This window comes from Hylobates moloch, unplaced genomic scaffold (assembly GCF_009828535.3).
Source record: "Hylobates moloch isolate HMO894 unplaced genomic scaffold, HMol_V3 SCAFFOLD_10, whole genome shotgun sequence".
Lineage (NCBI taxonomy): Eukaryota > Metazoa > Chordata > Mammalia > Primates > Hylobatidae > Hylobates > Hylobates moloch.
This window is the reverse complement of record NW_026652285.1, coordinates 5659661-5674969: the sequence shown is the minus strand read 5'-3', so window position 1 is coordinate 5674969 and position 15309 is coordinate 5659661. Positions and strand designations below refer to the sequence as shown.

The 15309-nt window shown below is 43.8% G+C and overlaps 1 protein-coding gene across 2 annotated transcripts in view; it reads right to left on the bottom strand.

Annotated features, from left to right (window-relative positions):
* The window catches only part of GDPD1 (glycerophosphodiester phosphodiesterase domain containing 1), a 56655-nt gene that overhangs the window by 15498 nt on the left and 25848 nt on the right, over positions 1-15309 (bottom strand). For both annotated transcript variants that reach the window (XM_032162862.2, XM_032162860.2), the window contains exons 4-6: positions 11323-11368; positions 3246-3364; positions 2646-2735 (exon numbers count right to left, since the gene is read on the bottom strand). In XM_032162862.2, the coding sequence (XP_032018753.1) occupies positions 2646-2735; positions 3246-3364; positions 11323-11368 (255 nt within the window). The remainder of the gene's footprint in view (positions 1-2645; positions 2736-3245; positions 3365-11322; positions 11369-15309) is intronic.

Here is a 15309-nt window from a genome sequence, read left to right as displayed (position 1 = left end):
TGTTGCCCAGGCTGGAGTGCAGTGGTGCAATCCCAGCTCATTGCAAACTCTGCCTCCTGGGTTCAAGCCATTCTCCTGCCCCAGCCTCCTGAGTTGCTGGGATTACAGGTGTGCGCCACCATGCCCGGCTAATTTTTGTAGAGATGGGGTTTCACCATGTTGGCCGGACTGGTCTCAGACTCCTGACCTCAGGTGAACCACCCGCCTCAGCCTCCCAAAGTGCTGGGATTACAAGCATGAGCCACGGCACCTGGCCGACATATTTTCTTTAACCAGAAAATTTTCAGTGGGTAGATGGTCCTGCTTTTATATCTTGCTTAGTAATCATGATCTTGCATGATCTTGTATGATCTTGGCTTAACTTGCTTAAATCTGTTTGGAAGTTTAGGGTAAAAAGAAGCTAAAACTATAGATAATAGGATTTTTTTTTTTTTTTTTTGAGACAGGGTCTGGCTGTCACCCAGGCTAGAGTACAGTGGCAGGATCTTGGCTCACTGCAACCTCTGTCTACTAGGCTCAAGCCATCCTTCCACCTCAGCTTCCCAAGTAGCTGAGACTACTGGCATGTGCCACCATGCCTAGCTAGTTTTTGTGTTTTTAGTAGAGATGGGGTTTCCTCATGTTCCCTAGGCTGGTCTCAAACTCCTGGGCTCAAAGTGATCTGTCTGCCTTGGCCTCCCAAAGTGCCGGGATTACAGGGGTGTGAGCCACTTAGCCTGACCCTCAATAATTTCTTTTCCTTTCTTTTTTTTTTTTTTTTTTTGAGATGGAGTCTTGTTCTGTCACCCAGGCTGGAGTGCAGTGGCGCCATCTTGGCTCACTGCAACTTCTGCTTCCCAGGTTCAAGCAATTCTCCTGCCTCAGCCTCCCTAGAAGTTGGGATTACAGGAGCACGCCACCACACCTGGCAATTTTTTTTTTTTTTTTTGAGACAGAGTCTTGTTCCGTCACCCAGGCTGGAGTGCAGTGGCACGATCTCGGCTCACTGCAAGCTCTGCCTCCCGGGTTCACGCCATTCTCCTGCCTCAGCCTCCCGAGTAGCTGGGACTACAGGCACCCGCCACTACGCCCGGCTAATTTTTTGTATTTTTAGTAGAGATGGGGTTTTACCGCGTTAGCCAGGATGGTCTCAATCTCCTGACCTCGTGATCCGCCCGCCTCGGCCTCCCAAAGTGCTGGGATTACAGGCGTGAGCCACTGCTCCCGGCCTCTATTTTTTGTATTTTTAATAGAGACGGGGTTTTGCCATGTTCGCCAGGCTGGTCTTGCACTCCTGACCTCAGATGATCTGCCTGCCTTGGCCTCCCAAAGTGCTGGGATGACAGGGGTGAGCCACTGTGCCCAGCATGTTTTTTTTTTTTTAAATAGAGTTGGAAGTCTTACTATGTTGCCCAGGCTGGTCTCAAATTCCTGGCCTCAAGCAATCTTCACCCCTTAAATAATTTCTTTCTTAAAAAAAAAAAAATAGGCACATGTTCTCAGGATCTCCTGAGGGCTGTGTTACAGGCAAAAGAAAATTAAAAATAATTAATAATAATAATAATAGAAAGGGTGTCTCACTATGTTGTCCAGGCTGGTCTCAAACACCTGGGCTCAAGCAATCCTCCCACTTTGGCCTCCCAAAGTGCTGGGATTACAGGCATGAGTCACTATGCCCAGCTAAATAATTTAACTCAAAATTACACACAAAAAATTTAATTACCTAACACAAGACGGTGATTAAAAGATAGAAACTGTATTTTTTCCTTTAATACACATAATGAAATATTGGTAAGCAACTAACATTAGCATGTGAAAATAATAATTCCTTGAACCAGTTCAACTACATTGACCTTATATTGCTAGGTTCAAATCCATTATCTCTACTATATTAAACTTCTGGCTAGTTGCTTCCACCCAATACCATCTACATGTGTATGAAGGCTATGAAATACGTGTTTGTTTGTTTGTTTTGAGACAGAGTCTCGCTCTGTTGCCCAGACTGGAGTGCAGTGGCATGATCTCGGCTCACTGCAACCTCTGCTTCCCGGGTTCAAGCAATTCTTCTGCCTCAGTCTCCTGAGTAGCTGGGACTACAGGCGCGTGCCACCACGCCCAGCTAATTTTTGTATTTTCATAGAGACAGGGTTTCACCATATTGGCCAGGTTGGTCTCGAACTCCTGACCTTGTGATCCACCCGCCTTGGCCTTCCAAAGTGCTGGGATTACAGGCGTGAGCCACTGTGTCCGGCCTGAAGTAAGAAAAGTTTTAAAAATTATTACTGTAATAAGGGCCAGGCACAATGGCTCACAGCACTTTGGGAGGCCAAGGCAGGAGGATTGCTTGAGTGCAAGAGTTTGAGACCAGAGTGGGCAACATAGTGGGACCTCATCTCTACTAAAGATTTAAAAATTAGCTGGGTGCAGTGGTGTGTACCTGTAGTCCCAGCTACTTGGGAGGCTGAGGCAGGAGGATCACTTGAGCCCAGGAGTTTGAGGCTGCAGTGAGCTATGATTGTACCACTGCACTCCAGCCTGGGTGACAGGGTGAGACCCTATCTCTAAAAATAAGAAAAAGAAAAAAAATTATTACTATAATAACTTATCATTTATAGATACAAAACAACAACAAAGATAGATAATTCTGTATCATTTTTGAAGCTTACCTCTTTGTAGCACTTTTCTACAATTTCATAATTGGCATTACCCCACACTGTTAAGTGTTCTCGATTATACCGCTTCACCAACTCTGAAACCTATGTGTGAAAATTCAAAATTTTATGCATGTGCCTATTTGCAAATCCACTAACAACATTTCACTTAAAAAATGAATTAGAATTGACTATCTGCCAATGAATAGCATAACTTTTGGAAGAATCAATATGTAAATTTAGAATATTTTATAAAATGCAAAATTTATTCACATTATATCATTATATAATTTATTTAACAGAATAGAGTTCTTTAGTAATTTGACATAAACTAACCACGAATGAAACAAGTTAAACTAGAAGACAATTATATAAATGCCAGAATGACTGGTTCATGCAACCTTATTTTATCCATGACATGCCAACTCTCTCTGAAAATACGCTCTCTCCTACAGTAAAATAATCTCTTTTACTAAGGCATTATTTAAAACAATGCTGATCCCTAGGGTATCACATTTCCTTGAGCATTATCAATCTATGCAGTCACTGACTCTAACCTTATTTAGTTTGTGAAATAGGATGCAACACACCCAGAGGAGGCAATGCCTTGAGTACCTTCTTAATCAGCACATTGTTGTTGACTTTGATATCGATGTTAATGGGAGTGTTAGGAAAGGCCTCAAAAACTTCCTTCAGCAATGGAATTCGGTTATCTTTTCCTTCACACTGGCATGCTGAGAAAGCAAGATTTTTAAATGTATTTTTTAAATATAAGTTTTACTTTTTGATGACTAGAGAAGGTATCGTATATATTCATTAAAGGACATTTATAAAATAAGGAAAAGTATAGAGAAGAAAAAAATCATGTAAATCCAACAACTTAGATATAAATGCTATGACCATTTGGTGTACTTTCTCTACTCTTTTTTCCTATGCATGATTTAATATACTAATAATATGATGTGCTACAGATTTTAACTTGATATTTTCTTTTTCTTTTTTTTTTTTTTTTTTTGAGACGGAGTCTCGCTCTGTCACCCAGGCTGGAGTGCAGTGGAGCAATCTCGGCTCACTGCAAGCTCCGCCTCCCGGGTTCACGCCATTCTCCTGCCTCAGCCTCTCCAAGTAGCTGGGACTACAGGCGCCTGCCACCACGCCTGGCTAATTTTTTGTATTTTTAGTAGAGACGGGGTTTCACCGTGGTCTCGATCTCCTGACCTCGTGATCCGCCCGCCTCGGCCTCCCAAAGTGCTGGGATTACAAGCGTGAGCCACCGCGCCCGGCCTTAACTTGATATTTTCACATAAATATTTTCCTGTTGATTTACTGTGCTTATGATGATTTAATTTTTTATTAATTTTTTATTTTGAGATAACTATAGATTCACAATCAATTGTAAGAAATAATAGGGTCCATGTACCCTTTACCCAGATTTCCCAGTGGTAACCTTCTTGCAAATCTATAGTACAATATCACAACCATGATACTGACATTGATACAATCCACCGATCTGATTCTATCATAATTTTTTAAAAGATGTCAAAATACTCCATTGAGTAGCTATACAATAATTTACTTTAATTTAACCATTTCCCTACTAGTAGATACTGAGATTGTTTCTAAAGTTTTGCTATATCATCATTGACTTTTTCAGAGATTAAAAATAACATTCAGGCAAGGGAAGTATACACTAAATTAGTAATGTGTTGAAGAATTATATGAATGCAGTTATTCAAAGAAAATTCAAGTAATGAAAAAATTAGAAGGGGACTTTAATTTTCTTTATATTTCCTGAGGATTATTTTCTTTAGTCTTTCTCTAGACTCTTTTTTGTTTGTTTGTTTGTTTGAGACAGGGTCTCACTCTGTCGCCCAGACTGGAGTGCAGTGACACGATCTCGGCTCACTGCAGCCTCTGCCTCCTGGGCCCAAGTGATCCTCCCACCTTGGCCTTCCTGAGTAGCTGGAACTACAGGAGCACCACCACGCTCAGCTAATTTTTTCGTAGTTTTTGTAGAGATGGGGTTTTGCATTTGGCCAGGCTGGTCTCAAAATCCTGAGCTCAAGTGATCTGCCAGCTTTGGCCTCCCGAAGTGCTGGGATTACAGGCATGAACCATGTACTCGGCCCTTTTTTTGTTGTTTTTTTGAGACAGGATCTTGCTCATAGCCAAGGCTGGAGTGCAGTAGCATGATGATGGTTCACTGCGGCCTCCCACACTCCAGCAATCCTCTGGGACTATAGATATATATATATATATATATATATATATATATATATTTTTTTTTTTTTTTTTTTTTTTTGAGACCAGGCTGGAGTGCGATGGTGCAATCTCGGCTCACTGAAACCTCTGCCTCCCAGGTTCAAGCAATTCTCCTGCTTCAGCCTCCTGAGTAGCTGGGATTACAGGCGCCCAGCACCACACCCGGCTAATTTTTTGTATTTTTAGTAGAGGCGGGGTTTCACCATGTTGGCCAGGATGGTCTCAAACTCCTGGCCTCCAGTGATCCACCAGCCTCGGCCTCCCAAAGTGCTGGGATTACAAGCGTGAGCCACTGTGCCCGGCCTATTGTTTATTTTATTTTTTGTAGACACAGGGTCTCACTGTATTTTGCCCAGGCTGGTCTTGAACTCCTGATCTCAAGCAAACCTCCTGCCTCAGCCTCCCTAAGTGCTGGGATTACAGGTGTGAGCCACCACACCTGGCTCTCTAGTCCTTTGTGACTCTAATTACTCTAATCATTTATATAATTTACTATACATACTATATAACTATTGTAAAAATTGTTCTGCTTCCATCTGAAACTTCAATTCCACTAATCTGCAAATAACAAAATGGTGAAAATCCTTTATTCCATCTTATTATATGGCAAATCAAAACAAAGATGCATTATCAAAAAGTAAATGAAATCCATGTCAGAAAATTAAATTATTTATAATTAGAACCTGTGTGAAAAGCAGTATGTACATTAAAGGGGAAAAAAAGGAAAAGTCTGTTACTATACTTCTTGTAATTCTGATGGGGCTCTGGGTTACTCTGATGGGACTGTCAATCATTGGCTCTGCCTCTCTGACCACAGACTAAATATATGACCAGTCTAACCTGTTAAGCATAACAAATATGGACACTGGGAGAGAAGGCCTCTTGAAATCCTTTGCTGAATGGATCATGTACAAGCTGCCAAGAGTTCATCTCTGTGGAAAGGGTGTCCCTAAAAGCAAAGCTAACACAAATGAAAACAAAAGCAAGAAACAGAGATAGGCCGGGCGCGGTGGCTCACGCTTGTAATCCCAGCACTTTGGGAGGCCGAGGCGGGCGGATCACGAGGTCAGGAGATCGAGACCACGGTGAAACCCCGTCCCTACTAAAAAATACAAAAAATTAGCCGGGCGTGGTGGCGGGCGCCTGTAGTCCCAGCTAAGAAGGAGCGAATCAGAGTCAGAGTTGCAGTGAGCCGGTTGGCCATTCCACTCACCTGGCGACAGAGCCAGATCAATCTCAAGAAACGGAGATAGAGAGAGACCAATTACTGCTTGAGCAACTGGAATCAGTCATGTCTGAGGGCATATAACCCCTGGACTTTCTAATTATGAAAACCAATACATTCATTTTTTTATTTTTTTTCTTAAGCTACCTTGAGATGTGTATCTAACACTTTGAAAGAGTTTAAACTTATCATAGGCTACATAATTAAACTCTAAAAATTATGTTTATAGTAAATAGCTTTTATATATATGTATATATATTTTGAGACAGGGTCTCAATCTGTCACTCAGGCTGGAGTACAGTGGCATGACCATAGCTCACAGCAGCCTTGAACTCCTCAGCTCCAGTGATCCTCCTGCCTCAGCCTCCAAATAGCTGAGATTAGAGGCATGTGCCACCAAACCCGGCTTCTTTTTTTTTTTTTTTTTTTGAGACTGAGTCTTGCTCTGTCACCCAGGCTGCAGTGCAGTGGTGCCATCTCGGCTCACCACAACCTACGCCTCCTGGATTCAAGCGATTTTCCTGCCTCAGTCTCCAGAGTAGCTGGGATTACAGGTATCTGCCACCACGCCTGGCTAATTTTGTATTTTTAGTAGAGACAGGGTTTCTCCATGTTGGTCAGGCTGGTCTTGAACTCCCAGTCTCAGGTGATCTGCCTGCCTTAGCCTCCCAAAGTGCTGGGATTACAGGTGTGAGCCACCGCGCCCAGCCTTTTTTTTTTTTTTTTTTAAGTAGAGATGAAGTCTCGCTTTGTTGGCCAGGTTGGCCTTGAATTCCTGGCTTCAAGGGATCCTCTCAGCTTGGCCTCCTTGAATGCTGGGATTATAGGCATTAGCCACAATGTTTTTACCTACCCAACATTCTTCCTTCCTTTGGAAACCTGTATTTCACATTGTATCTCCTTATCTCACATTGTTCTGATAGGGCTGTCATCAGAGTACCCACTGCCCATTCACCCTCGGGGGTGGGCATATGATCATAATAGCCCGTTTCTTTTCTTCAGGATGGCCACATGACCCAGGCTGGGCCAATCAGTGTCTTTCTCTGGGACTTCACGCTTGAAGCTCATAAGGAAGACTGCCTTTTTGTCATGGTGTGGGCAAATTAAAAAATTAATTTAGCAGTCAAGTAAGATGCATGTAAGAATCAGTTTACAAAAAGGTCAAACAGATGAAACTAACTTTGGAACAGCAAAAAAAACACATGAGACTATTCTATCTAACAGTGAGGGAATGAGAAAACTAAAATGTGTGCTGAGAAAAAAAAGTGCTATAGTGATGTAAAGATACAAATATTAGGCCAGGTGCAGTGGCTCACTCCTGTAATCTCAGCACTTTGGAAGGCTGAGGCAGGAAGATTGCTTGACGCCAGGAATTCAAGACCAATCTGACCAACATAGCGAGACCCAATCTCTACTTAAAAATAATAATACATAAATTAGATGCCTCAGCCAGCTTAGAATGTAGAAAAACATTTGGAAAAAGAGAAGTTTGCCCCAGTATTTTTCTAAGCAGAAGATAACCAGCTAGGAAGTGGTGGACTACAAAAAGAAAAGAGGAAAATAACAGCAAATAGGAAAGATAGACAAAGAGTATGCCATAGGATGTGTTGGTTGATGGAATAGTGGCCCCTGTGCAAGTTAGGGGCCACCATTTAAATAGTTTTCACTATTTGGGGAACTTTATTTATTTATTTATTTATTTATTTATTTATTTATTTATTTATTTTTTTGAGACGGAGTCTCGCTCTGTCACCCAGGCTGGAGCGCAGTGGCGCAATCTCGGCTCACTGCAAGCTCCGCCTCCCGGGTTCACGCCATTCTCCTGCCTCAGCCTCTCCGAGTAGCTGGGACTACAGGCGCCCGCCACCACGCCCGGCTAATTTTTTGTATTTTTAGTAGAGACGGGGTTTCACCGTGGTCTCGATCTCCTGACCTCGGGATCCACCCGCCTCGGCCTCCCAAAGTGCTGGGATTACAAGCGTGAGCCACCGCGCCCGGCCCCATTTGGGGAACTTTAAATCGATAATTATAGTCAACTCTAGATTATCCAAATTTCGTGTTTTCCATGAAAAAAAAAAGGTTACTTTCAAATAATCAGGATAGATAACAAACCATTTGGTTAACACTTTTTTTTTTTTTTGAGACAAAGTCTTGATCTGTTGCCCAGGCTGAAGTACAGTGGCATGATCTCGGCTCACTGCAATCTCCACCTCCCGGGTTTAAGCGATTCTCCTGCCTCAGAAGTAGCTGGGATAACAGGCGCACGCCACCATGTCCAGCTAGTTTTTGTATTTTTAGTAGAGATGGGGTTTCACCATGTTGGCCAGGCTGGTCTCGAGCTCCTGACCTCAAGTGATCTTCCTGCCTCAGCCTCCCAAAGTGTAAGGATTACAGGCATGAGCCACCGCGCCAGGCCAATTCAGCTTTTTTTTTTTTTTTTGAGACAGTCTCGCTCTGTTGCCCAGGCTGGAGTGCAGTGGCATGATCTTCGCTCACTGCAACCTCTGCCTCCCGGGTTCAAGTGATTCTCCAGCCTCAGCCTCCAGAGTAGCTGGGGCTACAGGTGCGCACCACCACACCCGGCTAATTTTTTTTTTTTTTGAGACGGAGTCTTGCTCTGTCACCCAGGCTGGAGTGCAGTGGCATGATCTCAGCTTACTGCAAGCTCCGCCTCCCAGGTTCACGCCATTCTCCTGCCTCAGCCTCCCGAGTAGCTGGGACTACAGGCGCCCGCCACCACGCCCAGCTAATTTTTTCTATTTTTAGTACAGATGGGTTTTCACCATGTTAGCTAGGATGGTCTCGATCTCCTGACCTCATGATCCGCCCACCTCGGCCTCCCAAAGTGCTAGGATTACAGGTGTGAGCCACCGCGCCCGGCCACACCTGGCTAATTTTTGTATTTTGGCCAGGCATGGTGGCTCATGACTGTAATCCCAGCCCTTTGGGACGATGATGTGGGCGGATCACCTGAGGTCAGGAATTCAAGACCAGCCTGGCCAACAAGGTGAAACCTCGTCTCTACTAAAAACACAAAAATTAGTTGGGAGTGGTGGCGGGCACCTGTAATCCCAGCTACACAGGAGGCCGAGGCAGGAGGATTGCTTGAACCTGGGAGGCAGAGGTTGCAGTGAGCTGAGATTGTGCCACTGGGCAACAGAAGCAAAAGCTCATCTCAAAAAACAATAATAAAAATTTAAAAATTTTTGTATTTTTAGTACAGACAGGGTTTCGCCATGTTGGCCAAGCTGGTCTCAAACTCCTAACCTCAAGTGATCCACCTGCCTCGGCCTCCCAAAATGCTGGGATTACAGGTGTGAGCCACTGTGCCCGGCCTGGTAAGCAAGAATTCTACGCAAGGGAATAGGATAGAAAAAACGGAACCACGGCCGGGCGCGGTGGCTCACGCTTGTAATCCCAACACTTTGGGAGGCCGAGGCGGGCGGATCACGAGGTCAGGAGATGGAGACCACAGTGAAACCCCGTCTCTACTAAAAATACAAAAAAATTAGCCGGGCGTGGTGGCGGGTGCCTGTAGTCCCAGCTACTCGGAGAGGCTGAGGCAGGAGAATGGCGTGAACCCGGGAGGCGGAGCTTGCAGTGAGCCGAGATTGCGCCACTGCACTCCAGCCTGGGCGACAGAGCGAGACTCCGTCTCAAAAAAAAAAAAAAAAAAAAAAAAAGAGACAGGGTCTTGCTATGTAGCCCAAGCTAGACTCCAACTCTTGGGCTCAAATGAGCCTCCCAACTCAGTCTCCCAAGTAGCTGGGACTAGAAGTGTATGTCACCACACCTGGCTTGGCCAATTTAAAATCTAGTTCACGGAGCAGTTATAGTTCTTTTAAAAAATTAGTATAAATGGAGCTGACATTTAACCAAGGTTTCAACTATATGCAAATCATACCAAGATTCATGATATGTAACATCTTATGGTTTTATTGAGTTATAGATTTGAATCATTCAAAAATGTGAGGCTGACTTGTGACAATGAGGGAGCCTATATCTGTTCAGCACATACCTTAAGGTGGTATATTTTCCATTCTAACATCTGCAGTAACTAACAAGTTGGGTCAAGGGACATGTTTCTTTGTGAGAAATGTTCCCTCAGAAGAAAACAACTAACTGAAGATGACTAGGAAATGTTTTATTTGAATGACAGAAGTCTGTTTGATCATTTAAAATATGGAGCAGCTAAAAGAATTAATATTATGGAACCAGAAAGGATTTGAAAGGGGTCCTTTCCATTTCTTTTCATTTATTTATTTATTTACTTTATTTTCATTATTATTATTTTTTTGAGACAGAGTTTCGCTCTTGTTGCCCAGGCTGGAGTGCAATGGCACAATCTCGGCTCACTGCAACCTCCGCCTCCCAGGTTCAAGCTATTCTCCTGCCTCAGCCTCCCATGGAGCTGGGATTACAGGTGTGCATTACCATGCCTAGCTAATACTTTTTGTATTTTTAGTAGAGACGGGGTTTTGCCATGTTGGCTAGGCTGGTCTCGAACTCCTGACCTAAAGTGATCTGCCCGTCTCAGCCTCCCAAAGTGCTGGGATTACAGTCGTGAGCCACCATGCCCAGCCCTTTTCATTTATTTTTTATTATATTTTTTGATGGATGACTAATATAAGTTGCGGCAATATTCTAGAATTTGAAGCTTTAGAAGTGAAATGTTTCTTGCAATCAGTGTTCAGGTTTAAGTTAACTGTATGTGAATTTAAGCAGAATGAATCAGTTAACTCTTTGGACCTGATAATTTCACGTCAGATAATTTTCAAGGCTTCAGATTTGTAGGCCTGAGGGGACATGCTTAGAGGTCAGTTACTTTTAGTAAGAACTTACTGGCTGGGCGCGGTGGCTCACGCTTGTAATCCCAGCACTTTGGGAGGCCGAGGCGGGTGGATCACGAGGTCAGGAGATCGAGACCATGGTGAAACCCCGTCTCTACTAAAAATACAAAAAATTAGCTGGGCGTGGTGGCGGGCGCCTGTAGTCCCAGCTACTCGGAGAGGCTGAGGCAGGAGAATGGCGTGAACCCGGGAGGCGGAGCTTGCAGTGAGCCGAGATCGCGCCACTGCACTCCAGCCTGGGTGACAGAGCGAGACTCCGTCTCAAAAAAAAAAAAAAAAAAAGAACTTACTATGACAAGAAAACACACATATGCTTCTCAACACAAGTGTTTAAGCCACAAACAAAAAATATTACCTCTTTGAAATGAGACATCCAGTTTGCCAAGGTAAGGGGGGAGCTCCTTTAAAAAGATATGATTGAAAAAAAAGTTAACTCTCAAAAAATAATAAGATTTTAATGCGTTACATTAAGACACAAAGATATGCTTCTTCAACATATAGAAGAGTAAAACACTACAAAACATGTTTACATAGGCACCCTTTAGCAGAACATCCCCAACAGCAAATTAACCATATTACTTACTTATGCCATCTACAAAAAATATATCTGTACTATTTAATATAGACCTTTTCACAATAATATACAAAGATTTCAGTAGAAAAATGTCAGGAAGGCCGGGCGCGGTGGCTCACGCTTGTAATCCCAGCACTTTGGGAGGCCGAGGCGGGCGGATCACGAGGTCAGGAGATCGAGACCATGGTGAAACCCCGTCTCTACTAAAAATACAAAAAATTAGCCGGGCATGGTGGCGGGCGCCTGTAGTCCCAGCTACTCGGAGAGGCTGAGGCAGGAGAATGGCGTGAACCCGGGAGGCGGAGCTTGCAGTGAGCCGAGACTGCGCCACTGCACTCCAGCCTGGGCCACAGAGCAAGACTCCGTCTCAAAAAAAAAAAAAGAAAAATGTCAGGAATACACAATTCAATGAAAACAAAAGAAAAATAACTAACCATTAATAGATCCTTGAACTAATTAATAATAAATGAAATGTTAATTAAAATTTAATTAGCAAATTTTGGTATAATGATAATGCTCAATACTAGTAAATATTATTTTTATTTTATTTTATTTTACTTTATTTTATTTTATTTTATTATTTTATTTTTGAGACAGGGTGTCACTCTATTGCCTGGGCCGGAGTGCAGTAGCACAATTACACCTCACTGTAGCCTTGATCGTCTGAGCTCAGTGGATCCTCAGAAGGATTCATCCTTTTGGGAGGCCTTCTTTTGGGAGGCCTCAGCCTCCAAAGGCACTGGGACTACAGGCATGAGCCACTGAACACAGCTGGCAAATGTTCTTTTACCCAATAATTTCCCTTCTGGGAGTATATTTATAGAAATAATCTTAAAATAGAGAAAACGTTATATAAATAACTTTTATAAATACAAATATTTATATATCTTTATAAATAATTATATAAAAAGCTAAAGATAGAGAAAGCTTTATCTTTATGCATAAAGCTGTTCAGTGCAGGCCAGGCGCAGTGGCTCACCCCTATAATCCCAGCACTTTGGGAGGCTGAGGCAGGCATATCACCTGCGGCCAGGAGTTCGAGACCAGCCTAACATGGTGAAGCCCTGTCTCTACTAAATACAAAAAATTAGCCAGGTGTGGTGGCGCATGCCTGTAATCCCAGCTACTTGGGGGGGCTGAGGCAGGAGAATTGCTTGAACCCGGGAGGCATAGTTGCAGTGAGCCAAGATTGTGCCATTGCACTCCAGCCTGGGTGACGAGAGCGAAACTCTGTCTCAAAAAAAAAAAAATTCAGTGCAGTGTTATCTATAATGGTGAAAACTTAGAGCTAATCCAATGTCCAACAATCGAAGAATGGTTAAAAATAACTGGCCGGGCGTGGTGGCTCACGCTTGTAATCCCAGCACTTTGGGAGGCCGAGGCGGGCGGATCACGAGGTCAGGAGATCGAGACCACGGTGAAACCCCGTCTCTACTAAAAATACAAAAAATTAGCCGGGCGTGGTGGCGGGCGCCTGTAGTCCCAGCTACTCGGAGAGGCTGAGGCAGGAGAATGGCGTGAACCCGGGAGGCGGAGCTTGCAGTGAGCCGAGATTGCGCCACTGCACTCCAGCCTGGGTGACAGAGCGAGACTCCGTCTCAAAAAAAAAAAAAAACTATATATCTACACAATAGAATAACTATAGTCATTTGAAATGTTTATGAAAGATAAGTATGGAATCTGAAAGGCCAAATACAGTCTGATTGCAACTATATGACATTCTGGAAAAGACAAAACTATGGAAACAGCAAAAAGATCAGTGGTTGGCAGGGGATGAGGGAAGGGGAGACTGAATAGGCAGAACACAGAATTTTTAGAGCAGTGGAACCATTTTGTGTAATAGTGTAATTGTGGATAAATGTCATTATAAATTTGTCCAAAACCACAGAATGTGCAAGAGTGAACCCTAATGTAAACTATGGACTATGGGCAATAATATTGTGTCAATACATGTACCAATCTGGTGCAGATGTTAAAAGTGGGGGACCCTGTGTCTGTGTGGTAACTGTGCTGGTATGTGGGAACTCTGTATTTTCCACTCAATTTTGCTGTAAACCCAAAGCTTCTCTAAAAAATAAAGTCTATTTTCTTTAAAGCATGGAAAAGGCTGAGCATGGTGGCTCACACCTGTAATCCCAGCACTTTGGGAGGCCAAGGCAGGAGGATCACCTGAGGTCAGGAGTTCAAGACCAGCCTGGCCAACATGGTGAAACCCTGTCTCTACTAAAAATACAAAAATTAGCCAGGCGTGGTGGCGCATGCCTGTAATCCCAGCTACTCAGGAGGCTGAAGCAGGAGAATAGCTTGAACCTGGGAGGCAGAGGTTGCAGTGAGCTGAGACAGCGCCACTGCACTGTAGCCTGGGTGATGGAAAGCGTGGAAAAATGTTTATCATTTATGTTTCCTTGTTCTTTTTTTCTTTTTTTTTATTACAATGTTTCTTTTCTTTTCTTTTTTTTTTTGAGACGGAGTCTCGCTCTTTTCAACCAGCCTGGAGTGCAATGGCACGATCTCGGGTCACTGCAACCTATGCCTCCTGGGTTCAAGCGATTCTCCTGCCTCAGCTTCCCAAATAGCTGGGATTACAGGCGCACGCCAACACACCCAGCTAATTTTTGTATTTTTAGTAGAGATGGGGTTTCACCATATTGGCCAGGGCAGTCCCGAACTCCTGACCTCAGGTGATCTGTCTGCCCAGCTAATTTTTGTATTTTTAGTAGAGATGGAGTTTTGCCATGTTGGCCAGGCTAGTCTCGAACTCCTGACCTCTGGTCATCTGCCTGCCTCAGCCTCCCAAAGTACTGAGATTACAGGTGTGAGCCACTGAGGCTGGCCATTATCATGTTATAATGTTAAATTGTCTAAAATTCAATATACATGATGCACAGTGAGAATACAAATCTAAAAAACATAAAAGGTAGAATCCTTCCACATAAGGTAGAATCCTGTTAACATAAGTGTTTTTTTGATAGTAACATTATGCATGATTTTTCTTTCCATTCATGAGTATTTACTATAATGAATATGTACATTATAATGATCTTTTTTTCTTTTTTGAGACAGAGTCTCACTCTTGCCCAGGCTGCAGTGCAGTGGCGCAATCTTGGTCACTGCAACCTCCGCCTCCCAGATTCAAGTGATTCTCCTGCCTCAGCCTCCCAAGTAGCTGGGATTATAGGGGCACCACCATGACCGGCTAATTTTTGTATTTTTTAGTAGAGATGGGGTTTCACCATGTTGGCCAGGCTGGTCTCGAACTCCTGACCTCAGGTGATCCTCCCGCCTCAGCCTCCCACAGTGCTGGGATTACAGGCGTGAACCACTGCACCCTGCCTCGTTTTGCTTTTGAGACAGGGTCTCACTCTTTCACCCAGGCTGGAGTGCAGTGGCGCAGTCTTGGCCCACTGCAGCCTCAACTTCCCATGATCAAGTGATCTTCCCATCTCGGCCTCCTGAGTAGCTGGGACCATAGGTGTATGCCATCATATCTAAATTAATTTTCCCTTTTTTTTTTTTTTGAGGTGGAGTCTTGCCCTGTCACCCTGGAGTGGAGTGGCACCATCTCAGCTCACTGCAACCTTTGCCTACTGGGTTCAAGCGATTCTCCTGCCTCAGCCTCCTGAGTAGCTGGGATTACAGGTGTGCACCACCAGGCCTGGCTAATTTTTGTATTTTTAGTAGAGACAGGGTTTCACCATGTTGGCCAGGCTGATCTCAAACTTCTGACCTCGGGTGATCCACCCGCCTCGGCCTCCCAAAGTGCTGGGA